General features: G+C 41.3%; 1 protein-coding gene and 1 pseudogene across 2 annotated transcripts; both read right to left on the bottom strand.

The window, feature by feature from the left end:
• The window catches only part of LOC111962114 (E3 ubiquitin/ISG15 ligase TRIM25-like), a 12,571-nt pseudogene extending 4,740 nt beyond the window's left edge, over positions 1–7,831 (bottom strand).
• Positions 7,832–14,794: 6,963 nt separating this feature from the next.
• On the bottom strand, positions 14,795–26,616 carry LOC111962115 (nucleobindin-2). Of its 2 annotated transcripts, none has more exons than XM_023984950.3 (13): positions 26,527–26,616; positions 23,251–23,388; positions 22,853–22,960; positions 22,479–22,611; positions 21,760–21,857; positions 20,400–20,585; positions 17,299–17,389; positions 17,081–17,139; positions 16,906–16,998; positions 16,684–16,773; positions 16,359–16,529; positions 15,953–16,013; positions 14,795–15,744 (listed from the first exon to the last, which is right to left on the bottom strand). In XM_023984950.3, the coding sequence occupies exons 1-13, from the start codon at positions 26,533–26,535 to the stop codon at positions 15,635–15,637; spliced, it is 1,347 nt and encodes a 448-aa protein (XP_023840718.1). In that variant the 5' UTR covers positions 26,536–26,616; the 3' UTR covers positions 14,795–15,634. The 2 variants fall into 2 exon arrangements, with proteins under 2 accessions (XP_023840718.1, XP_023840719.1); XM_023984951.2 differs by lacking the exon at positions 26,527–26,616 and adding an exon at positions 24,707–25,300.
• Positions 26,617–27,020: the final 404 nt, after the last annotated feature.

Raw genomic sequence — 27,020 nt, forward strand, 5'->3', positions numbered from 1 at the left:
ACAGAGAGAGATGGAACATAATATAATTTCTCAAGCTACTTATTCTGACATTTCACATTCTTAAAATAAAGTGGTGATCTAACTGACCTAACAGGGAATTTTTACTCAGTTAAAATGTCAGGAATTGTGAAAACTGAGTTTAAAGGTATTTGGCTAGGGTATATGTAACTTCTGACTTCAACTGTATCAAGGCAATATAGTTACCTGCAGGAAATGGATGTGGTCCTCTGTGTGTGAGAGCTGGTCCAGCTCAGCGTTTCTCTTCCTCAGTTCAGCTATCTCCTGCTTCAGTTGCTCCAGAAGTCTTCAGCCTGACTCACTTGAGCCTGTTCTCTTGGGCTCTGATCAGGCTCCTTCACTTCAGAGCACCTTCTCTCAATGGAGCGGATCAGCTGAGTAAAGATCTTCTCAGTGGTCCTCCACTGCTGCCTGTGCAGAGTGCTTTTAGGACAGACAGAGAGAGAGAGAGAGAGAGAGAGAGAGAGAGAGAGAGAAGAGAAAGAGAAGGCTTCATGTTTAAACAGTCTATTCTCTCTTTAACTAGAGCCAGACAGCCTGTTTCCCCACAGTGGGGATCAGTGAGTTTGGAGAGGGTCTCTCTCTCTCTCTCTCTCTCTCTCTGAGAGGAAGTGAAAAGGTGCATCTTGTCAATATATATTCAGCTTGAGAGACTCCACAGCCTGTTGTGAGCTCCTTCAACTCCTTCTCTCTCTTCTGGACTCTCTGCTGGACCTTCTGCTGACTCATCCCCAGTTGCTTCTGTGGAAAGTCACTATTCAATGAGTTATCAAGCTTTATGTGTCCAGTAGTTCCACTAACACAGTAATGAGACATAGGTCTATGAGAGTAAGGTCTAAAATAATGAGGAAATACCTTTGCAATATGATAATTGATATGTTGCTATGTAAACCTACATGTAATCAAGTAGTTTACACTGAACTTTGGAGTCATGAAAGGGCATATTCCGAATGATGATGGTGTTTGACTTGAGAAAATGGTGATACATTTGAAGCCTCTAGGTTAAAGTAATTGTGTACCACATCATACATTCCGTATTATATGGTCATGTCCATGTAAATGACCCATGAGCACCAGCATGTGAAGTTCATAGGAGCATATCAAATTGGGTGTCAAATGAAAGCTAAGAGTCTATATTTTTGGGAAATGAAGGCATAGATACATTTTTCAACCATTTTCCATCTTAAAAATTAGGCATATGTTTCCATCCACAGTTTTTATGCGAGTAAAGTCATGCTATATACAAAAATGTATCACAACAGCTTTGAAGGAAACAGGAAGTTTCCGTACAATTTTATAAATGCCGACAGATCATTTCTTTGTGAGACATGGTGGGAGGGATCTTTTTAAAATGTATTATGCTAGACATTGTGGAAATGCCTTTACGGCGCAAATATTGATATAACAACCATCCAATCGAAGTAAATATGGGAGTCACGCGATGGCATGGTGTGTGGTCCTCCAACTACTACTCGGGAAACCATGAAGTTTATTAGGCTACAGATGAAATTAATTATTATGAATTTCACAGGGTGGTGAAAGTGCACAGTGACCTTTCCAATAAATATTGAGGGTCTTATTCTAGTGACATGATGATTGATGCTTGACCGCAGTTTGACAAATAAAAAATTTCTCGCTCTTATCCATAATAATCTCATCATGTAAACTAACCTACCCGCACAGCCTACCCACCTGCCAAGACCAGAGTAGGACATTTGCTATTTAACGCAACAGGTTTTGTGACAAACCTTTAGATTTTTATTCGGTACATGAAAATGTAAGCAAAAAATGTATATTTTGTGTGCACTACGTCATCACGCACTGATTCGTATGTCAACATGTCAGTTTGGTGGATGTGCATATTTTCTTTATGAAGATTTTTTTTATATTTGCATGAAAATCTGTCGCCAATTGGATCGAAACCTAGCAACTAATGGCTTTGATTTCTGGTCAAACAGGTGGAAAAGGAGTTTTAGATGTAAAAAAGTCTTAAAATGTATTAGAAATACATCAAAACAAAATAATGTTTAAGTACAGACCCCTGCCAATTAATATCAACACTTATATGTAGTTTTGGATAAAATATTTTCCTTCTGTAAGTTTAAGAAACATGTGACATCCCCAGGTGGTAAATTAAATAATAGACCAATAAGAAAGAGTTCCAAACATCTCTGCCAATAACAGCTAGTTTTCAGTTTTCCCCTCCCCACTCAGACCACTCCCAGACAGTCCAAACTAAATTCTTGCTTGAGAAATGTATCTTCGCTAAGAAGCTATTTGTTTCTTTTAGACCATTTTAATTGAAAACAATCATGATTTGGTATTGAAATAAAATAAAAATGTCTGCATTGAACCTTTAAGATATTTTCAAATTTCACTCATGAGGGAGGATAATGAAAGTTCACAGAAGTAACAAGTAAAGGTAGACCTACCAATTAGTTAGTGTTTTCATTGATAATTTAAAAAATTATCATTATTAAGTCATTAAAACTCGTAATTCTGTTACCAAATTAGGAACGTCCATATCTGAACCAATCATAGAAGTCTATGTTTTATAAGTTTGTACAGCACAGTAAAGAAAAGTTTTTTATAGTTCAGTACAGCACACTAGAGTACAGTATAATGTACTGCATTGTACTGAACTCTACTGTGATGTACTGTAATGTACTGTGATGTCCAAAATTGTGAAACAAAGACGTCTACAATAGGTTCAGATTGGGTCCAGCGTCGTCCAGGTTAGGGGAGGGTTTGGCTGGGGGGGCTTTACTTGGCTCATCGCACTCTAGCGACTCCTTGTGGTGGGCCGGGCACCTGCAGGCTGACCTGAGTCGTCAGGTGTGTTTCCTCAGACACATTGGTGCGGCTGGCTTCCGGGTTAAGCAGGCGGGTGTTAAGAAGCGGGGTTTGGCGGGTCATGTTTCGGAGGACGCATGACTCGAACCTTCGCCTCGCATGCGCGTTGGGGAGTTGCAGCGATGACACAAGATTAAAATTGGGTAGAAAAAAAAATTCTAAATAAAAAGAATAATAGCCAGTGTGTAGAATAAAATCCATATATGTAAAGGATTATATTGCATATTTCTAACGTTCTGTACCTATTCAGGATACATCACCAATGACTTTCATATCCATAATTATGCATTTCTGTGTAGTACAGATCAGGGACACATGATGTAATTCCGTCATAACTGACACCCCCATTCTTTCTGCAGACATCTTTGAATCTTAATTCAGAGTAGATATTTAAGAGTTTTTGGAAAACGCGGTCGCATAAAAAACTGAGGGAGATTTGACCGTAATTCTGTTGCCAAACTTTGCATCTGCACAGTTCTTCCAGTAAATGGGATATTGTGAATTTTTCTGTGTAGACTGTTCCAAGTAGTTCTTGTGCATAGTCGTATGGTTTGCTAAGCTTTGAAATCAATGGTTTGTAAATGTAATGTAAATGTTTTTGTTTGGCATACATTTTAAAGTAAAAAATCTGAGTCTCATCTTAATTCCGTTGATATGAAATTGCCCATGTGCTCCAAACTGCAAAAAAAAAAAAGCTATTCCAATTCCAAAGTGCTTAAAGAGCGACTGCCCCAAAAAGCTACTTCTTGTTTTGAAAATGGCCTATATGGCATCGATATGAGTAAGAAACATTTATTTCAGTATCAAAATTGACTACAAAGTGTAAATAGGATAATTTTGGTAGTAAAGTCTGGTATGACTATGTCATGGTATGTCACAGAATGAAGGGTACTGTAACAGTTTTCCGTAGGTTGGGTTTATTTGAATCCTGCTCACAGCTGGCAGCACTCAAGTAATCATCAACTCAAAACACAGCTGCACAAGATTCACTCTTAATGCCCATGGCAAAGATTGCTGATTATATTGACAAGATATTAGAGTGACCGCTCTAACAATGGAAATACAAGTCCTCAAAGAAGGAAGGTAGGCAGGAGGAGGCGAGATCAGGTGGGACCATTCTAGCCAATGAGCGGGCCAACGAGCGAGTGGCGCAGTGGTCTAAGGCACTGCATCTCAGTGCAAGAGGTGTCACTACAGTCCCTGGTTCGAATCCAGGCTGTATCACATCCGGCCGTGATTGGGAGTCCCATAGGTCAGCGTATAATTGGCCCAGCGTAGTCCGGGTTTGGCCGTCATTGTAAATAAGAATTTGTTCTTAACTGACTTGTCTAGTTAAATAAAGGTTAAAATACACGTGTGAACAGCACACCATAGAGATAGAGAGAGGACTCATCTTTGTATCTGTGGCAATATAACGACTTTGACAGCATGGGCAGCGCCATTAACCATCTTCATTTTAAAGTAGTCAATTTTCTGTTCATTGGCTGATTGCTCCCAACTCATAGGAATCCCCACCCAGTTGACTACTTTAAAATGGTGGAAGCCCTCAATGGCAATGTCTAACACGGCTTATATCCAATATCTATTTATACAATGACAATATAAAGTAGTTTTGGGTAATTTGTCAAAATGCCACTTATATCAGTGCATTCGTAACAACCTAGCCATTTTTGAAACTTCAATTCGATCAAATAAGCCTCACGTTGCCTAATATATTGATAAAAGTCACCTTGTCCGAGAGAAAGATTTACATGGTTATCAAAACATCACACTAGGGTAAGCCTACACGAAACACAACCCTTATTTTAAGTGTTTTTAAAATACCCATATGGGAAAAATGAATGGTGGAAAAACGATTGGAACCATTTCGCTGTTTGACCCTTAGATTTTAGGAGTATGACACCTCCTCTGTGGGGCTCTATTAGTGGAAACCAAGACTGTTCTCAGGGCAAGACCACTGGTTTTGACTAGGAGAAGTTACTTTTCATAGCAGGTTAGGAGAAATTACGCAGCAAGTTAGGATAATTAACATGGCAGGTTAGGCTAATTAGGTTAGGGTTTGCTAAAATTATCCCTGAGTGTACAAAACATTAGGAACACCTTCAATGCTTCCCACGGTTGTGTCAAGTTGGCTGGTCGTGGATCTCTACTCTAAATAGCTTATTCCATCTTATCCCACAGATGCTCTATTGGATTGAGATCTGGTGACTGGGCAGGCCACTGCAGTAAGCTGAAATCACTGTCATGTTCGTGGAACCATTCCTAGACAATCCTAGCCTTGTGACATGGGGCATTATCCTGCTGAAAAAAATCCATTCTCAGATTGATAAACTGCTGCCATGAAGGTATGCACCTGATTGTTAATGATATTTATATATCCTGTGGCATTCAATCAATTAATCAAATGTATTTATAAAGCCCTTTTTACATCAGCCGATGTCACAAAGTGCTATACAGGAACCCAGCCTAAAACCCCAAACAGCAAGCAATGCAGATGTAGAAGCACGGTGGCTAGGGAAAAACTTCCTAGAAAGGCAGGAASCTAGGAAGAAACCTAGAGAGGAACCGGGGTCCACTTTTAAAAAGGGGCCCAATCTGTGCCATGAAAACACACCCAGTCAAAGTAACCAGATGTGGTATGGTGTTGATATCGTGTGTATCAAAAAAGTGCAAAAGGAGKGTGCATTGCGGTTCGCAAAATGATCGATGCATGAAGTGGACAGCTTTGATTTTCGGAGCAGGGCACCGGTGAAAGGTGTTCTCTGGCATTAGTTGGACATTGATAATCAATATTTTAGGCAAAAGAAATTCTCGGAGTAGATTATGCACGCCGCTTGACCTGTATGGAGAATGGGGGAAAGGAGCAAAGTGTATCTGAATTATTGATGTTTGATGAGTATTTACCACCCTGTGTAAAGTTGGGATATTTAAGATACGCTGTAAGAGCGTTCGTGTAAAACCCGATGCAATGCATGAAGTGTAAAAAAGTTGGCCATGTGTCAAGTGTTTGCAGAAGGAAAGAATATGTAATTGAATAGTCTGTAAATGTACATTGTTGCAACTGTGGTAGGGATCATATTTCCAAATTCCCCGAGTGCCCTGTTAGGGTGAAAGAGGTTGAGGTGTCAAGGATCAGGGCTTTACAGCAAATCTCCTATGTGGAGGCGTTGAAGGGGKAAGAGGCCACATTTCTGAAGAAGATATGGTGGCGGATGCACCACAACCAAATGTTATATGTCAATCAAGTGATCTGGATACACTTATTGTGAAGGTGGATTTTGTAGCATTTATAGCCACAGTTATTAATTGTACTGCACAGGTATCCAAGAAGTCCAAGAAGCTGGACATCATTATATCTGCAGCCGAGAAGCTTTTGGGCCTCTAAGACTTAACGGCAGAACCACTGCAAGGACGACTGTCGCCAGGTAATGTCCCGCCATCAAAGGATCCTTCTGAGCGTAGTGTGACTAAAACAAAAAAGCAGGCTGATTTAGTTTAATTCACAGTTCGTTATTATTTTTGTTTTTTACCCCGCATTTTTTCCTTTTTGGAACTTTATTATCCACCTGTACAGTAGGTGGCGGAATACACATATAATTGTTGCGAACGCCATTATACCAAAGATGAGACGACTAGTTTTCATGCAATTTCTTTCACTTGAGAAATACTGCGGCAAACATCTTAGTGAGATGTACAATTGCGCACCTAACACCTTCTCTGCAAAAAATGTCCAAATGAATTACGGATTTCTTGCGTTATCTTAGATGAATTCAGATATAATATTTTGAGAAAGTGCAGTGGCTTACGGCGTCTCTAGGGACAAACAGTAATATTGCGTTTTTCAAGCGAATGTATTTTAAGGGGGTATGCGAGCGCACACGTTCACTTCGCCTAGCTGAGTTCTACTATGAGCAACACGAACCTATGTATACGGAAGAGTGTGCAAAGCTGTCATCAAGGCAAAGGGCGGCTACTTTGAAGAATCTCAAATAAAACAAATCTATTTTGATTTGTTTGACCTTTTTGGGTTACTACATGATTCCATATGTGTTATTTCATAGTTTTGATCTCTTCACTATTATTCTACAATGTAGAAAATAGTGAAAATAAAGAAAAACCCTTGAATGAGTAGGTGTGTCCAAACTTTTGACTGGTACTTTATATTCTCACAGTTTGTGTTACTTCTGCTGTGGGTCAATTATATTTTAAATATATATCATTCAAACAGACTTAGTTCCTACTGTATCTTTAAGTCTTTGTTCATCAGACAGTCACCAACAAGTTGAACAGGTCCTACCTGTTTCTCAGTTCTCTCTGCTGCAGCTGACACTGTATCATGGCCTTTATGTACATCCATCACACACAGCATACAGATACACTGCTGATGTGTACGACAGTAAAACTCCAGCAGTTTGTCATGATGAGAGCAGATCTTCTCCTGTAGTTGAGATGTGGCTTTAATCAATTTGTGCTTCTTAAAGGCAGGAACTTCATAGTGAGGTTGGAGGTGAGTTTCACAGTAAGAGGCCAAACACGCCAGACAGGACATGAGGGCTTTCTGCTTTCTGGTCCCAGTGCAGAAATCACACGCCACATCTCCAGGTCCAGCATAGCACAGAGTAGGAGGGGTAGCAGCCTGGAGTACTGTCTTCTTCAGTTTCTCAACTACCTCAGCCAACATATTATTTTTCCTCAGAGTAGGCCTTGGAGTGAAGGTCTGTCTGCACTGGGGACAGCTATAGACCCCTTTCAGAACATTCTTATCCCAGCAGTCCTCAATACACCTCCAACAGTAACTGTGTCCACAGGCAGTAGTGACTGGCTCCTTCAGTAGATCCAGACAGACAGAACAACAGAACTGGTCCTGATCCAGGAGAACTCCTTGCTGAGCCATTTGGACTGTTGTTCACTCTCACACAGACAGATACTCAGATCAGCTTTGTTTTCTCAGAAGATAATTTGTGGGAGGGAGAGGGACTTCCTGGTTCTGCCAGAGGGGTGGGGTTAGAAAGAGAGAGAGAGAACTGGGGCGGGTTCAGCAGGACGCAACGTTTTAGAACATTCGGATAGAAATATGTTATGTAGAATTAACATGCCACTCCGACATGTAGAATAAGGAATCACTTCGGCTCTATTTGTGTATTTCTATCTGCAATGTTCAAGAACATTTTGCAACTGAACGTGGCCCTGCAGGCAACTTCAAGAGAGAWACAAACCATTTTGTTCCTAGGTTAGGGCCTGAAGTTTAATATGGAATAAATCAAACATTCTCAAATGCGAGTTGTTAGAATATATGAAGTATGTTGTTCAAGGTTCCAGTTTATTTCTGTATAATTAGTTAGGTTGGACTTAGAAAAGACCAAAGTAGCTTTTCAGATAAGCAGTGAGTTGTGTTTGAGGCAGTTTAATTAGGCTGAACCAGGGTGCACCGGGCTATGGCCCATGACYTGACRGGGKAAAACCGGTGAGGGAGGAACGCRCTTCTCAAATTGAACAGTGGGTGAACTGGTTTTACATCGCCCGGTTCCCCGGTTGGGCAAGGTTTGCCATCCGCTTTGAACTGGACACTCGGCTCATGCCCAGGAGGCAGCCGGTTACAAAATTAATGCAATTACTTTTCACCCAGTGAAAACTCCTCCTACCCGGTTAACCATACCATTTGAGCCCTATCAGTCCCTAGACCCCAGTATCACGTTTCAGGTAAGACCCAAATGCAGACTGTGTTGAAGTAACAATGTTTATTACAGCAATAGGGACAGACAAACGAACAAGTCAAGGCAGGCAGAGGTCGGTAATCCAGAGTAGGGGCAAAGGCACAGGATGGCAGGCAGGTTCAGGGTCAGGTCAGGCAGAGGTCGGTAATCCAGAGTAGGGGCAAAGGTACAGGACGGCAGGCAGGCTCAGGGGCAGGCAGAGTGGTCAGGCTGGTGGGCTCAGAGTCAGGACAGGCAAGGGTTAAAACCAGGAGGGCGAGAAAAAGAGAGACATGGTAAAATCAGGAGCTGAGACATAACGCTGGTTGACTTGACAAACAAGARGAACTGGCAKCAGACAAACAGAGAACACAGGTATAAGTACCCATAGGATAATGGGGAAGATGGGCGACGCCTGGAATGGGGTGGAGAKAAGCACAAGGYCAGGTGAAACAGATCAGGGTGTGACACCCAGCAAAAATWGTCTTTTCATTGATGACTTTCATTCATCTGCATGTCCAGCTCTTATACTGTATTTAGCCTCACAAGGAAGTGTTTTACCCGTTTCTTTTCAGGATAACCAGGGCTGCAAGTGGAACACAAAACTATTTGACAAAATTTGTTTTATTGACAAATGTAAAAAATAAAAATAAAAAAGGCTGCCAAAGCAAAAACCTGATAAAAATGATTTTATATGAATGCTGTACAGAAATTGTTTGCTCACTGGGAAATTAATATCCAACTAGTCGATGACAACTGTGTGGAGTTTGGAGTTTGTGACTTCAACTATGTGAGCTTGTTACAGTATTGTAGACACTATGTCCTAGGATTTCCTATGATCTTCTATGTAGAACCCCTTACCTTCTAACGACTCTATTGTAGTTTGTGAACATCAAAGAGCAACGCATGTTACACGTTCGTGAATCTCAGCTTTTCATAAATACCTTTTAATAGTTTGTAGCTCAAGCCATTCGGAATCTACAGACGTTTTTGTTTAAAATACCTGGCACCAGGCTCCTTCGGGATTCGCCCTTGTCTCACAAACACCGCTCTAGCTCAGCCCCCGTTAATTACARAAACTGGTTGGTATCTACAGATGAAGAGGAAATAGATAAATCCAACTGTTCCAACCCAGAAGTCTGTAGCTCAAACACATAATGATTCAAATGGGTTAGAAGTTCAAAACACGCCATGTTTTGTCTTTATTTAGTATGGTCAGGGTGGGACACAATGGGTTAATCGAATCCCCTACCACACCCAATTCCGTTTTTAGGGGGCCCCCAAACAAATTATTATAAAAAAATCTAGGGAAGTCAACTTACTGTTCGTATAGTAGTAGAATACACAACGTGGAATTTCGAAATTCGGTTGTGCATCAGCAGTTTTTCTCTCGTTATGTCAGTCACTGATAGTCACTCAATTAGCCCATGTCATTTAACATTTTATAGATTGCTAGGTAAATTAGTCTAGCCTGCTATCTGAACTTTGTAGTAATCATGGCCAAATTACTGACCGGGCACGCAAGATATGTGTCCAGGGGCCCTGACCTCTTGATTTTGTTAGTCACTCTCACTCAGATATCATATGAACGTGGCATAATGCCGTGTTCKCGTGTGTGTCAGAACTTCCTATTTCTTAAATGTGATGTCAGAAAAATMACTTATTGTCGTTGATGTACTTTCTGGTCGGAACACTTATACTACAAACCAATAAGATTTTAGCGAGCTTGATAAGTTAACTAGTGTTGCTTGCTTAACATTGACAATTGTCARYTTCTGACCTTTATTTCCTTTGTTTTGTCTTTATTTAGTATGGTCAGGGRGTGAMTTGGGGTGGGCAGTCTATGTTTYTATTTCTATGTTTTGCTATTTCTGTGTTTGGCCTGATATGGTTCTCAATCAGAGGCAGCTGTCAATCGTTGTCCCTGATTGGGAACCATATTTAGGTAGCCTGTTTTGTGTTGGGTTTTGTGGGTGGTTGTTTTCAGTCTTTGTGTGTCTGCACCAGATAGAACTGTTTTCGGTTGTCACTTTTGTTGTTTTGTATTTTGAGTGTTCACCTTTATTAAAACAAGATGAACAATTACCACGCTGCGCATTGGTCCTCCGATCCTTCTAACTTATCCTCCTCAGACGAGGAGGAAGACGACAGCCGTTACAACAATATTGTCAGACTAACTACATTATCTATATTGATAGGGTTGAGGTTGTCAAAAACGAATTTGTTGTCATCTTTTGGTTGAAAGGTGAAACGTCACAACTCGGCAACTCGGGCCACAACATTTTCTCTGAGCCTCCCACTTGTAATTCCGACTTGGAGGGTCATTCAAGTGAAACTTCCCAGTCAGAACTAGGAATTTCCGATAACACTGATAGCAAGTGAACGCGGCATATGTCATGGCAAAATATGTAGAATTGCAAGAAATTTGCTTTAAAACTGCCAATTTTTCTCTCCACCCAATGCAAAAATGAGTAGAATCGCATTGAATTTGTTTTAAAACTGTAAACGTTTCTCTCTGCCCCATGGAAAAATGTGTATAATTGCAGGACATTAACTTTAAAGCTGCACTTTTTTCTCTCTGCTGCCAAGGGGGGCATTAAAATGTTTTGCAGGCCCAGGAAAATGCTAGACGGCGCCTGTGTAATATATCCCACCGTGAAGGCAGGGGCCCTCTTTTCAAAATCTTTATGGGAGGAAGTGAGTATTTCCCATGTTAACAATACAATATTGGGCTATGTACAATGCTTGCCTGTTTCATTGAGACAAAATGGTGACAAAAATAAATTACAGTGCCTTTGGAAAGTATTGAGACCCTTTGACTTTTCCACATTTTGTTATGTTACAGCCTTATTCTAAAATTGATTAAATTAAAAGATACTCAGCAATCTACACACAATACCCCATAATGACAARGCAAAAACAGGTTTRAGCTATTTATTTACATAAGTATTCAGACCCATTGCTATGAGACTCGAAGTTTAGCTCAGGTGCATCCTGTTTCCATTGATCATCCTTGAGATGTTTCTACAATTTGATTAGAGTCCACCTGTGGTAAGTTCAACTGATTGGACATGATTTGSAAAGGCACACACCTGTCTATATAAMYTCCCACAGTTGACAGTGCATGACAGAGCAAAAACCGRCGGTAGAGCTCCAAGACATGATTGTGTCGAGTCACAGATCTGGGGAAAGGTACCAAAACATTTCTGCAGCATTGAAGGTCCCCAAGAACACAGTGGCCTCCATCATTCTTKAATGGAAGAAGTTTATAATCACCAAGACTCTTCCTAGAGCTGGCCACCTGGCCAAACTGAGAAATTCGGGGGAGAAGGGCGTTGGTCAGGGAGGTGACCATGAAKCCAATGACAGTGTTCTAGAGTTCCTCTGTGGAGATGMGAGAACCTTCCAGAAGGACAACCATCTCTGCAGCACTCCACCAATCAGGCCTTTATGGTAGAGTGGCCAGACAGAAGCCACTCCTCAGTAAAAGGCACATGATAGCCCACCCAAGATTCTCTGGTCTGATGAAACCAAGATTGAACCCTTTGGCCTTAATGCCAAGCGTCACGTCTGGAGGAAACCTGGCACCATCCCTATGGTGAAGCATGGTGGTGGCAGCATCTTGCTGTGGGGATGTTTTTCAGCAGCAGGGACTGGGAGACTAGTCAGGATCGAGGGAAAGATGAATAGAGCAAAGTACAGKYAYYTKCTTGATGCAAACCTGCTCCAGACCGCTCAGGACCTCAGAATGGGGCGAAGGTTCACCTTCAAACAGGACAACGACCCTGAGCACACAGCCAAGACAACGCAGGAGTGGCTTCAGGACAAGTCTCTGAATGTCCTTGAGTGGCCTAGCCAGAGCCCGGACTTGAACATCTCTGAATATACCTGAAAATAGCTGTGCAGCAAAGCTCCRTGTCCAACCTGACAGAGTTTGAGAGGATCTGCAGAGAAGAATGGGAGAAACTCCCCAAATACATGTGTGCCAAGCTTGTAGCGTCATACCCAAGAAGACTCGAGGCTATAATTGCTGCCAAAGGTGCTTCAACCAAGTTCTGAGTAAAGGGTCTGAATACTTAGGTAAATGTGTATTTCATAAAAAAAAAAAAAAAAATTGCAATCATTCCTCAAAACCTGTTGTTACTTTGTCATATTGGGGTATTGTGTGTAGATTGATGAGAAAAATGGCTGTAACCTAACAAAATGTGGAAAAAGTCAAGGGGGAATACTTTCCGAAGGCACTATATATACCCGTTTTTGCAACACAATGATGCAAGCAAAAATACATTTGGGACTGATTTGTTCGTAAAAAAATGTGTGGGGCAGAAACAGGCCAGTTATCTCAAAATATATAGGTCAATTATCATTTCTACAAAACTGGTGGTTTAAAAAAAAATCCTAAATAATAATTATCATATATACGCTGAGTATACAAAACATTAGACAGACTGACCAGGTGAATCCAGGTGAAACCTATGATCCCTTATTGATGTCAATTGTTAAATCCACTTCAATCAGTATAGATGAAGGGGAGGAGACAGGTTAAAGAAGGATTTTTAAGTCTTGAGACAATTGAGACATGGATTGTGTATGTGCACCATTCAGAAGGTGTTCCTAATATTTTGCACACCCATCTAGTACCGGATCAGATCCCCCTTTGCCTCCAAAACAGCCTGAATTATTTGGGMTCTGGATATGTTCAGAAACGCTGTGGCGTTCAAACGTTGCTCAATTGGTATCAATTGMAAAACATTCCCCACACCATTACACCACCAGTCTGAACTGTTGACACCAGGCAGGATGGGGCCATGGACTCATGCTGTTTACACCAAATCCTGACTTTGCCATCAGCATGAAGCAACATCAACCGGGATTTGTTGGACCAGGCAATGTTTTTCCACTCCTCAATCATTCAGTGTTGGTGATRGCGTGCCCACTGGAGCCACTTCTTCTTGTTTTTAGCTGATCGGACTGAAACCTGGTGTGGTCGTCTGCTGCAATAGCCCACCCGTGACAAGGACCAAAGAGTTGTACTTTCCAAGATGTCGTTCTGCACACCACTGCTGTAATGTGCTGTTATTTGTCCGTTTGTGGCTCACCTGTTGGCTTGCACCATTCTTGCCTTTTCCTTCCACCTCTTTCATCAACAAGCTGTTTTCACCCACAGGACTCCCGCTGACTGGATGTTTTGTTTGTCGCACCATTCTCAGTAAACCCTAGACACTGTCGTGAGTGAAAAGCCCAGGAGGCCGGACAGTTCTGAGATACTGGAACCGGCGCAACAGGCACCGACAATCATACCATGCTCAAAGTCGCTTAGGTCACTCGTTTTGCCCATTCTAACGTTCAATCTAACAGTAACTGAATGCCTTGATGCCCGTCTGCCTGCTTTACAGATCAAGCCACGGCCACGTGACTCATTGTCTGTAGGAGCAAACTATTTTCATGAAACTGGCCACTGAGTGCATCTCTGTATGGGTCTGTGTGTAATGATGGGTACTGTGTGTGTTTCAGTGTGTAAAAGATTGGGTGGACAAGAGAATGGCTACTGTAGTCAGAAATGCAACCAGGTGATTGTCCTTTGAAGCAAATATATAACATATCTAAGAAATATCCCCCTTGTCAAACCATCGCTCTCCCAGGCAGACGCAGGTAAACTCGTCCACGCCTTCATCCTCTCCCCGCTTGACTATGGCAACGCTCCGTTCAGCAAGCCTTCCAGCCAAATCACAACAGAGGCTACAATTTCTCCAAGATAGTGCTGATAGTCTTGACCAGAACCAGGAAGTCAGCCCACATCACCCCCATTGCTGAACTCCACTGGCTAACACTACAGCAACTCACCACTGCTTCAAGTCCCGAAGACAATTCTCCGTACTATGGAGAACCAGGCCTTCTGCTCCATTGCCCCTCGCCTATGGAATTCTCTCCCTGACTATCTGAGAGCCGCGCCATCAATCAGAATTTTAAACAGGCCTTTCTTAGTGCTAATCTGGAAAGTCCTTTTATTCTAAATGTGTTTTTAATAGTAATTTTTATGATAATTATTTTTGCCTATGTAGAGCTTTGAGATAACACTGCAATGAAAAGCGCTATACAAATGAAATGTATTATTGTTATTATTCCCACAATAGACTTTGGTCCTAAACTGTGATCATAATATGTACTCTCACAAATAAAGACAAGGTCCAACACAGAAATACAGACACTGGAAATGAAGATAAATYACATACATTCAAGACTCCTTTTTATCACTATTGTCCCTATCAACCACAATGAAACAATTTACAACATTCAACATCAATGGGGCATTTTTGTTACACGAAAACAATTGGCAGTTTGTGGCATTTAAACATTCTTTCGGCCAATATTAAATTACTACAGTACCTTCTTAATGTATCTGTATGGGTAATTATTAATATCAGGAATGAATCAGCAAGGCTATCACAGTAAACCATCTCCAGGTAAGTTATACATTTTATCATGACAGCATTCTATCCAGCAGCATATCAAAATTGACATTCATTTGACCCACCTCCGTAAACTATTTAACCAAAATGTCTTTTGTATTTTAAACAAATCTTTCACCACAGAAATAATCCCACTGGGTAGCATGCCTAACTTGGTAGAAAACAAAACATTGCACGTATTCAGGAACAAAACCTCTTCTCAATCATCCCAAATGAATTCCCATATCGAACCATGAGCTGGTTGTGTCAAGAGGGAAAATAACTAATAACAAAGAGTGGATTGTCCACAAAATGCCTGGTTCAGCAATTATTTCAAGTCTCGTTGGTTGTGCTGGCTGTTCCTGCCAGCTCCGGAATGCAACGTTTGGAAGTGGGTCAAAATCCAAGGCTTCATTCTGATTGGTTTAGCTGGTCTCGGGAAATTGTTGGACTGTATGTGTGCATCCGGGTATATTGTGGGACCGTAGAGCGCCGACAACACATTAAAACTAACTCAAATGGATTTGTTGCAAGATTAATTTACACACCGATGCACACGAAAACACACATGAGCCCACACACACATGTACAAACACACACAGAAAAAGTTTGCCGGGCCTGCTAAGAGTGTGCAGGTAAGTCTTGCTGGTGACTAGGGGGTAGAGGTTGGCTGTCTCCTGGTAGTACTGGCAATGCTTGACCTCCAGGGGGCACTGCTACTGTAGCTCCATCTAAAGCACATCATCGCGTTTGAAACAGATAAGAGGAAGTTAGGATTTCCCGAGTCAAATTTTCACTTTGTCTTCCATTGACATCAATGCTTGATTAAGTGAAAATTTGACTTGAGAGGAAGTTAGGATTCGACCGATGGTCATTATTCATGTTAGCAATACTAGTCTATAATAGAGGATGTTATTACTGAAGGCAACTTGTACTGACCTTTGACCTCAACGGCCGCATTTGCTTTTTCAAATTTTATTATCTGCATTTGTTCCACCGCCTGAGGACAAGACAGACAAGAGATGGAGATGTTATTTGACCCCAAAAAACAGAGAGCGATGACCCAGTTCAAAAGTGTTACAATAGACAAATTGTAGCTTAAAATGTGCTCTCTTTTGTTTAGGGTGAGCTAATGTCACAGAATAAAAAAGTCAAATTACGAGTCACTTATTTATTAAGTTAGTTACCCCTCTAATACCGAGCACTTAATGCTACTGTGTCAAAGCTTGTCTGCTATGGGACTGCAGATGCATTTTGTGTCAAAAGGGTACGTTAGCTGTTAATAGACGTTTATTCTGACATTTTATAAATGCTAACATTGATATGAGGTACTGTATTAGGTTACCTGCTGCAGCTCGGCTTTCTGGGCGTTGAGTTGCTCCTGCTGCCGTTCCAGCTCCTCTTTCTGTTTCTGCAGCTCTACGTTCTTCTGGTTGAGGTTGCTCTCCTCCTGGGCCAGCTGCTCCTCAAACAACTTCATCTCCTCGTCCGTGTAGGCTGGGGCCTGCTCCAGAGTCTGGAGAGGAGAAGACGTGGAGAGAGGAGTGGAGGGGAGAAAAAGAGGAGGGTAGAAGCACCATTATTAGGGTCAATAGCATTCAGTTCCTCTTGACCACTTGAAGCTTCAGCAGGAAACCACACTGAGGTGGCAGTAGTTGCCTGTCCCTTACTTCCCAGCTGTCTGGCTCTTGGAACTCTTTCTTGTTTGTGGACATCAGGAACTCATCCAGGGAGACCAGTCTATCCTTGTTGGTGTCCACCTGAGTACAGATGAAAGGAATGAAACATCAGCAAATAGGTTGACTGAAGAAGCAGTGTTGATTTTGTGTGTGTGTGTGTGTGTCTGTATGACTCAGTGACTCCACCATACCCCATCCCTCCTGCTAGCTCACCTCATTCATGACGTGTTCCCTCATGCGCAGTCTCTCCTCCTCCATCTCTGTCATGTCATCCTCTTCAAGATTAGGGCTGTACATCTTCTCTAGCTACAAAAACATACACATATTTCAACTCTGGGCCTGCTCGAGTTACAACACACACACCACACACACACACACACACACACACCTCTTTAGTGAACAGGGCTTCAAGCTCCTGTTGATCAATGTAGCCATCTCCGTTGGTGTCTGCAAAAAAGAGGAAAAAATAAAATGGCTTCAATAAAAAAAGTGCTTAATTTGATGATTTCTTAGTATGGTCCATTGTGATTGGTGTGTAATTTGAGAACGTGACACAATATTTTATTAGGCTTTTGAACCTGTGAATGGCTACTTGTGTGAGCTTACCGTGGAGCTTGAAGAAGGTCTTGGGGTCAAAGTCATCTGGGTCCAAACCGTCAGACTCTTTCCAGACCTCTTTCAGCTGGTCCTGACTGCCCTACACACACACACACACACACACTTCACTAGTACAGTTTATAGAAATACCAATATACAGTGTAAACTAGGGAACCAGTGAGGATTTCCTACGCCGGACAACTTATTGATAATAATCAGCATTTTATACAGTACCGGTAAAAAGTTTGGACACACCTACTCACTCCAGGGTTTTTCTTTATTTTTACTATTTTCTACATTGTAGAATAATAGTAAAGCCATCAAAACAACACACGTGGAATCATGGACTTCAACTGTATACATATGCTCAAGCACACGAAACACACATACATATTGACACCACACACACACTTTCACACACGCTGCTGCTACTCTGTTTATTATATATCCTGATTGCCTAGTCACTTTTACCCCTACCCACATGTACATACTGTATTACCTCAACCATCTCGTACCCCTGCACATTGACTCGGTACTGGTTCTCCTTGTATATAGCGTTCTGAGTTTTTTTAAATAGTGTTACTATTTGGGGCGGCAGGTAGCCTTGTGGTTAGAGCGCTGGACTAGTAATTGAAAGGTTGCAAGATCGAATCCCCGAGCTGACAAGCTAAAAAAAAATCTGTCGTTCTGCCCCTGAACAAGGCAGTTAACCCACTGTTCCTAGGCCGTCATTGAAAAAAATTATTTGTTCTTACCTGACTTGCCTAGTTAAATGAAGGTAAAATAAATGTTTTATTTAGCAAACATTTGTCTTACTTTTTAACTCTGCACTGTTGGGAATGGGCTCATACGTAAGCATTTGACTAAAGTCTACACCGATTGTATTATATGATGTGATATATGACCAATAACTTTTTATTTGATCCTCAGTTTTCTCCTATCACAGCCATTCAACTCTGTAACTCTTTTAAAGTCACCATTGGCCTCATGGTGAAATCCCTGAGCTGTTTCCTTCCTCTCCGGCAACTGTGTTAGGTAGGACACCTGTATCTTTGTAGTGACTGGGTGTATTGATACACCATCCAAAGTGTAATTAATACATTCACCATGCTCAAAGGGATATTCAATGTCTGCTTTTTTTTTACCCATCAAATAGGTGCCCTTCTTTGTCAGGCATTGGAAAACCTCTGGTCTTTGTGATTGGATCTGTGTTTGAAATTCACTGCTCGACCGAGGGACCTTACAGATAATTGTATGTGTGGGGTACAGAGATGATGAAGTCATTCAAAAATCATGTTAAACAATATTATTTGCACAGAGTAATTCCATGCAAATTATTATGTGACTTGTTAATCAAATGTTTACTCCTGAACGTATTTAGGCTTAACATAAGAAAGGGTTATTGACTCAAGACATTTCAGCTTTTCATTTTTGATAGTAATTTGTAAAAATTCCACTTTGACATTATAGGGTATTGCGTGTAGGCCAGTGACAAAAAAATCTAAATGTAATCAATTTTAAATTCAGGATGTAGCACAACAATATGTGGAAAAAGTCAAGGAGTGTGAATACTTTCTGAAGACAGTGTATAGTCCTTGGCCTATGTTGTTGTATAGGTGGAGTTGTGACTTCATTTATTTTTTTGTTTCAAACCACTTTAAAAATGTTTATCCCAATGTCACACATTGGCCCCATTATCTATAGAAAGACCCATATACAGTAACGGAGTCTTTGTTAGATTAGTATCACTGTAAATTCCTACGGGGTGGTTAAGTTGGAGCCTTATCCTAGATCTGTTTGTGCATTATAGCCAACTCATATGGTTGGCTATAGGTCTACAGCACAAAAAGATTGAAGATCAGGCTAGTTCATTTGGGGTTCAGTAATTTGGGGTTTAATATCACTGAAATATCTTAGAGGGTGGTTGATTGTCAAGGTAAATGTCTTACATGGTGATTGATTTTGGGTTTAGTTATAGTATCATTGTAAAATCTCAGGCTCCAGTATTTATGCTGCAATAGTTTGTGTCGGGGGGCTAGGGTCAGTCTGTTATATCTGGAGTACTTTTCCTGTCTTATCCGGTGTCCTGTGTGAATTTAAGTATGCTCTCTCTCCCTCTTCCCTCCCGGAAGACCTGAGCCCTGAGACCATGCCTCATGACTACCTGGCCTGATGACTTCTTGCTGTCCCCAGTCCACCTGGTCGTGCTGCTGCTCCAGTTTCAACTGTTCTGCCTGCGGCTATGGAACCCTGACCTGTTCACCGGACGTGTTACCTTGTCCGGGACTTGCTTTTTTCGACTCTCTCTCTCTACCGCACCTGCTGTCTCTAACTCTGAATGATCGGCTATGAAAAGCCAACTGACATTTACTCCTGAGGTGCTGACCTGTTGCACCCTCTACAACCACTGTGATTATTATTATTTGACCATGGTGGTCATCTATGAACGTTTGAACATCTTGGTCATGTACTGTTATAATCTCCACTCGGCATAGCCAGAATAGGACTGGCCACCCCTCATAGCCTGGTTCCTCTTTAGGTTTCTTCCTAGGTTCCTGCCTTTCTAGGGAGTTTTTCCTAGCCACCGTGTTTCTACATCTGCATTGCTTGCTGTTCGGGGTTTTAGGCTGGGTTTCTGTATAGCACTTTGTGACATCGGCTGATGTAAAAAGGGCTTTAAAAATACATTTGATTGAAATGTCCAATACGGTGGTTGATTTAGGGTTTAGTTAATGCAATCATGTTTCCGTCCAACCCTTTTTAAGCAAGTAAAGTAGCTGATAAAACAGCCTGATGGAAACAGCAAATTGTCTTTAAACTTCCCTAAATATCGACAAAACAAAATGATGCTCGATGGGTGGATAATTTTTGGGCCGGTGAAACAGTTCATGCAACAAATTGGCAGTGGGAACTATTTTATTGGCGCAATTGTTGATGGAATAGGTCTAACCATCATGTTGGGGTAAATGTGCAGTCATGCAATAGAGGGTTTAATTATGGTATCATTGTAAAAGTCTTACAGGGTGGTTGAATTTGGGTTAAGTCAAGGTAAATGTCTCGCATGATATTTAGCTTTGGGTTTAGTTATAGTAGCAGGGTAAATGTCTTACAGGGTGGTTGATTTTGGGATGGTTTGCGTGTTTCTTCCTCAGCTCTTCGTAGTGCTGTTCCTCGTCCTTGCGTTGCTCCTCGTCGAGGTTCTTCAGGTGCTCCTTCCTCTTGTGCTCCTTCATCATCTCGTACCTCTTAAACTCCTCGTGCCGATCCTTGTCATAGTTTTCCAGGTCACTGGTAGCCTATATATATCAACAAGGAAAAGGAGAGAACGAGAACTGAACAAATGAACACAAAAGCACAATTTCAATTCAACACCTAGCCTTAGATACTTCTGAAAAGGCTTTATATCTGGGTAGGTATGGAATTGAGCAAAATAAATACTATTTAAGCCCACAGTTCTGTGTCAGAGACTAGTTACCCATAGACCTGGAGGGATTTCAAGCCAATAAAAAAATGTGGATAGAGACTATTATAGAAGAGACTGAGAAAGGATGTGACATGCTCTTGATGATTAGTTTGAAGTGCAAATGATATTAGTTCACATAGGAACATCACTGATTTCAGACTCATCACTTAGAAGTAGCACGCTACCAAAGGATTCACATTAGGCGCTGAAAAGGTCAGAGTTCAAACTGAAATCACTTTTAGTTGAGTGTAAATGTGCAAAATAGTCTTAATTCAGATATTAAGAAAAACAGGAAGTAGGTTTGCGTCCTTCTTTACCAAGGAGAAATATTGAATTTAAGATTAGTTCACACACAACCCCAGGCTCTCTCTCAACTGTCAAAGCTGATTTGGGCATTTACCTCTGGCAAGCCAGCTCTCACCAACAAAGGACAAATAGCTCAGAATGCTTCAGTGCCTCTGTGTAATTAAATCTACAAGTGAAAGCTCAGGATTGTTAATAGCAACAAAAACGGTAATTTGTTCACCATGGATAAAGAGGAGCATTAAAAAGGTCATTCAAAGACCTCTATAGGTCAAATCGACCATATAAATGTCCTGGGGACACTGTTGTCCTCTAAACATTTTTCCATTGTCTAACATCACCAAACAGAGCACATGTGCATGGTCAGGATGAACTTTCCAAAACATTTGCTACTCAAACAATAAGTTAGCTTCAAGGCTATAACCCCTTTGGGCTGTTGGCTCAAAATGGATGTCCTAGCTCACAAGAGAGTTTAAAAGTTATTTTATGCTTATTCATTCAAGAGGCATCAAGTGCAGAGCAAACATTTCAGCTGTCAGGCAATTGTCAGCGTGTGCACTTTTAAACTCTCTTTTCGAGTATGGACCCTGGTATAATTTTGGTCCATGCACCATATGTTCTGAGCAGGGTGGCTTCAAGAACCATTGTGTGGCCATTTGAAACATTGCATCATGTTGTAGTGTGTGTATAAACAACATTCCTACCGATTTAATAAGCTTATCCAGGTCCTCCACTTCAAAGGTGTGTGGGTTCATGTGGTTCATGTACTCAAACTGCATGAGCAGCGCCTTGTGGTTCATTTCTGCGGGGGGAGAGAAGTTTCCTATTAGGAGGGAAACTAATACTGAACAATTTAAGTGGTTACAAGTTGCTTGCTGACAACTGCTGCCAAAAAGTATGTGCATATTTTATAAGATGAGGTAATTGTATAGTTACAGCTCAAATGTATCCACAATTCAATCATTGTAATTAACTGTGTTTGTAATAAATTATAGTGACCTTTACTCTAGAATATTGTACATTCAAATCCTCCCTTAACAATAATAAACTAGTCACTCACACCTCTTTTGAATGATGACACCAAGCAGTTATTAACATTGTGGATATTGGACAATGGTAATGCGATGCTAAAAGACTGTGCTAAAAATTCACAGGCAGTTGAGAGATTGTTTTGATGACTGACTCTTGCTTTGGCGGTGACCGCAGCCAGGTATTTCTGGCTGTCCCAATATAAGCATGGTCTTGTTTGAGTGCAAGACCATGCTTGTTAGTAGTACCCCAAGCCCTCTTCCAAAATGTGTCAACATGGACATTTTGGTGGTGCATTGCATCATATGTCCTGTCAATTGGACAAACGTTCCTGCTGATAGGATGGCTGCCAGTTGGACAGGAAAGGACATATTTGAACAACAGACCAGCGTACCATGCCCTCCCTCAACGTCTTGTTTAGCTTTGATGAGTGTCCGTAGCCTGTTCACCTCCTGCCTCTTCAACTCGTCAAGTTTGGTCCTCACGTGATGGCCGACAAAGTCCAGCTCTTTGGCCAGCTTGCCTTGCTGCTCAGAAACAAAAGCAAACAGAGATTTCCGAGTGACCAATAACAATAAATTAAAGCCGACCAGGAGGCCAGCTGGGTCATGTTCATTAGGGCATGCAACGAACAGTTGAAAACATTTTGAGGCAGAAAAATAAAATGAGCATTTCTTATTGGACAAGTCTGGGTAGTCCCTCCCTGTTTTTTTGTCCGTTTGGTGCCTAATGAACACAACCCTGCAAATGCTGTAGCTGCTGGGGTACCTTAATGTCCTCCATGTCTGTGTTGTGGAGCTTCTCTCTGAAATGCTGGTCCTTCTCCAGGAAATCAATGACTTCCCTGAGGTAGCGGTCATAGTGAAGCCCTGTGTCCTGAAACAAAAAAAACAGTCAAAATCCACATTGTAGTGCGTAAGTGGGACAGAGATGAAAGGGGGGAGGTCTAAACCTCCTCCCGTTTCCTGCAGCCCTTCCTCTTTCTTACACATTATTGATGCTCAGAGTGCCTTTCTTCTTTCTTATGCGTTCAAATAGCCTAGCCTTAGCCAGTCTTAAAATATTATTTGTCAAGTATTAAAAGACCATCTGCTTCCTACACAGTCGTTATCACTTCTTCATCAAATTGCACATGATAAGTACTGCAACACACACACTCCACTCACCACACTCTGTGGCGCCTCTAGTTTCTGCTCTGGGGTTTCCACTTTAGTCTTGTCCACAGCGATGGGCACTGCTTCCACACAGAACCACAAGCTCAGGACGAGCACAGGGCAGCGGCAGAAGGCTTTACTCCACAACATCTGTGTACACAGGAGAGCATCACCAGGCTAAGGTTAATAAGTGGCTACATCAACAGCTGCTTCAAGGGAAAGTACACAGGAGAGCATCACCAGCCTAAGGTTTATTGGCTACACAACAGCTGCTTCAAGGGAAACTATGAGAAATTGCTGATGGTAAAACAGACAAATGTCATATTTCACAGTTGGTCAAATGAAATAACACTAATCTATTTTTCACAGACATAGAATGGCAAGATGTACAGCATCTGTTTGAGCCTATAGGTACGTAATTGATATTGCCAGTTGCCAATTGAGCTCTTTATGTATAGAGTGTATATTACAATCCTAAATGTTTCATAGTGATAAGAACAAATAGGTATATACTGTAAACATCACCTTCTTACAGTAAGCTCACTGGCCTGGGAAATGGGCCATTGATTTTGCAACCAGTGAACCCACACCCACTCCTCCCTATTGACCAATGTGTTGACAAGTAAAATGTTAAACTAGTTTAATCTCAATCTCCACAGTAACCTCCCCACCAAAAGAAAACAGTGGTGATTGTGCCACTCACGTGTCTGTGGGATAAACCAGGGAGTGTGTTCAGCAGGACATAACGTTTTGGAACGTTCAGATATAAATATGTTATGTAGAACAGCAGGACATAACGTTCTGGAACGTTCAGATAGAAATATCTTATGTAGAAAAAAAATGCCTCTCCGACATGTAGAACAAGGCATCGTGTCCCAAGTGGCGTCACTACAGTCCCTGGTTCGAATCACATCTGGCCGTGATTGGGAGTTCCATTGGCCCAGCGTCGTCCGGGTTTGGCCGCGGTAGGCCGTCATTGTAAATACGAATTTGTTCATAACTGACTTGCCTAGTTATATAAAGGTTAAATAAAAACATTTAAATGTCGACTCTGTTCAAGGCATTTCTATCGACAAGGTTTGGCAACTGAACTTGGCCCAGTTCTCTTGGGCTTTGACACCTGAAAGAGAACCTTATCAACCTGTTTAGGTATTACTTCACGACACGACCACATCAGCAGCATCCAGTAGTTTTGAACCTGTTGTTACATCTGTGATCTGGCTGTCTAATTTTATCAGGTCCATATTGTGGGTCTTTGTTAATAATATTCTTGATAATAATGAGTTCTGGCTATATGTGTAAGAAATACTGGAAACATCACAATAACTACTTAAGTGTCCAACAAGTAGGTTGTGGATGATTTCCCTTCAACTGGTCCAACATGTCCAACTAACGTTACTGAACTGTCATTTGTCCATAATAGCATGATAATAAATGTCATTTAAATCTAAGAGAAACAGAAACTTACTTTGACAGCTGCCCCTTTCAAGTAATTGTCTGTCACGTTGCGCCTTTGAAACGTTAATTTATCCAAACGTTAAAAAGACTGGAGTCTGTTTACAGCTGTCATGCACTTTACACCGGCCAGAGTCTCTTCCTAACCCTAGTGGTCATCACTAGTTATCACAGCCACAAAGTCATAATTGTGCTAAACCCCGCCTATTTAAAAAAATATATATAATCCTTCTTCGTAATATCTGAATTTAAAGCTAACCCGAACCCTAACCTTAACCACACTGCTAACCTTATGTCTAACCATAACCTTAAATTAAGACCAAAAGGCAACAAAACATTTTTTTACGATGCCAATTTTGACTTTATGGCTGGGGTAACTAGTGACAACCCTTCCTAGTAGTAAGATCAACCTACCGGCTAATTGCCATGGTAACGCCCCCACGTGGCCTCAACTATCCTCATTGGGTAGACATATATCTCGTCGCTTTGTGAAATAGTCGCATTGGCAGCCAGTTGGGCAGAAGATGTGTCAGTCAAACTGTTCCTCAAACATGTTGGTCAAGGTGCTATGAAGCTAAATGTACGTGGCGTTTGCAAATCTGTGTGAACCAAGAACATGTATGGTTTAGTATGAATATATTAAACCCACGTTCACGTTTGTAGGCGATGGGCGTATTCAAGTGGATCACTTTTGTCAAGTCGGAGACCCCCGCCTTTCAAAGTGTGGTGCATTAAATCAAATCAAAGTTTATTGGTTGCATACACATATTTGAAGATGTTAACATAGGTGCATCAAATGCTTATGTTTCTAGCTCCAACGGTGCAGTAATAACTAACAATACATTAACAATACACACATAATCCAACATTTAAAAAAGAAAGAAATTAAGACAGATCAGAAGAGCAATATCAGAGACTGGAATATAAATATATATTTACATTTTACATGTTAGTCATCTAGCAGATGCTCTTATGCAGAGCTACTTACGGTTTGTGCATTCATCTTAAAAGATGGTGGGAAAAACACATCACAGTCATAGTAAGTACATTTTCTAGTCAGAGCTAGTAAAGTGTGAAAAAAAAGTCAAGTGTGAGTGTTAGTTTACAATAGGCATTCTGAATTGAATTTTTTCAGGGTGGGAGTCAGAGGGGTAGAGGAGGGGGTGTGAGGGGGGGTGCTGTGGAGTTATTTAAGATACTCTTCGAAGAGGTTGGTTTTAAGATGTTTTTGTCAGATAGACAAGGACTCTGCTGTCCTAGCTTCAGGGGGAAGCTGGTTCCACCATTGGGGTGCCAGGATAGAGAAGAGCTTGGACTGGGCTGCACATTCCCGTAGGGGTAGGAGGGCCAAGAGAACAGAGTACTCTGAGAATATGATGTGTATTGACAGTATGGACAGTATATTAATAGAAAAGGTATGTACAGCAGTATTTATAAAGAATGAGTTTTGACTAGAATACAGTATGTACATATCAAGTGGGTAAAACGGTATGTAAACATTAGTAGAGTGAATGGTGTTCGATGTAATATTCATATGTGTAAACATACTGAATTATAATTGGATGCATTTTACCGCCATATACTGTGCTATGATTGGTTAAGACCACCCAAATGGTTAGGTCATGGTCAGTTTGATSCTGGTTGGCGATACGTGAACATGCCAGTTATAGCTAGCTAATAAAGAGCTACGTTAAGAAATATCCRGTAGTACTGCATTTTATTATTTTGTACAAAGTGTGCAAAACAAGACATGGTGTCAGAGTAAAAGGTCTTAAAAGATGGATTTTTCTGGAGTTCCTTCACCTCGAATGGACTGGGAGTCTACAAACTTACCCGATGCATGGCGTAAGTACAAACAGCATGTGGAGCTGATGTTCACGGGTCCTCTGAAGGAAAGAGGAGAAGAGGAAAAGTGCAGCTACCTGCTCCTCTGGATCGGTGAAAAAGGGAGAGATATTTACAACACATGGACACTTACTGAGGCTGAATCAAAGGTACTGAAAACATACTACGATCGTTTTGAAGCATATGTTGTGCCGAAGACCAATACGATATTCGCTAGGTACAAATTCCATGAGAAAGTACAGGGAGCTAGCGAGTCTTTTGAACAGTTTGTGACAGAGCTGCGTCTGCTTGTGAAAGACTGTGATTATGCAAACAAGGATGAGATGGTCAGTGGATATTGTGGATACAAAGTGCATGGCGAACAAGGAAATTGCCCAGCTAAAGGCAAACAGTGTACTAAATGTGGTAAATGGAATCACTTTGCAAAAGTGTGCAGAGCTTACCGTGGAAAAACAGTACACACAGTGAGTGAAGATGAAATG

This window comes from Salvelinus sp. IW2-2015, linkage group LG4q.1:29 (genome assembly GCF_002910315.2).
Source record: "Salvelinus sp. IW2-2015 linkage group LG4q.1:29, ASM291031v2, whole genome shotgun sequence".
Lineage (NCBI taxonomy): Eukaryota > Metazoa > Chordata > Actinopteri > Salmoniformes > Salmonidae > Salvelinus > Salvelinus sp. IW2-2015.

Bases quoted from the DNA above. Each gene is read 5' to 3' on its own strand.
- LOC111962115 (XM_023984950.3), bottom strand. The intron at 17,390-20,399 runs GTAAGACATTTA...GTGTGTGTGTAG, and splicing joins ATCCCAAAATCAACCACCCT to GGCAGTCAGGACCAGCTGAA. The intron at 15,745-15,952 runs GTCAGTACAAGT...GATGTGCTTTAG, and splicing joins TGCGGCCGTTGAGGTCAAAG to ATGGAGCTACAGTAGCAGTG.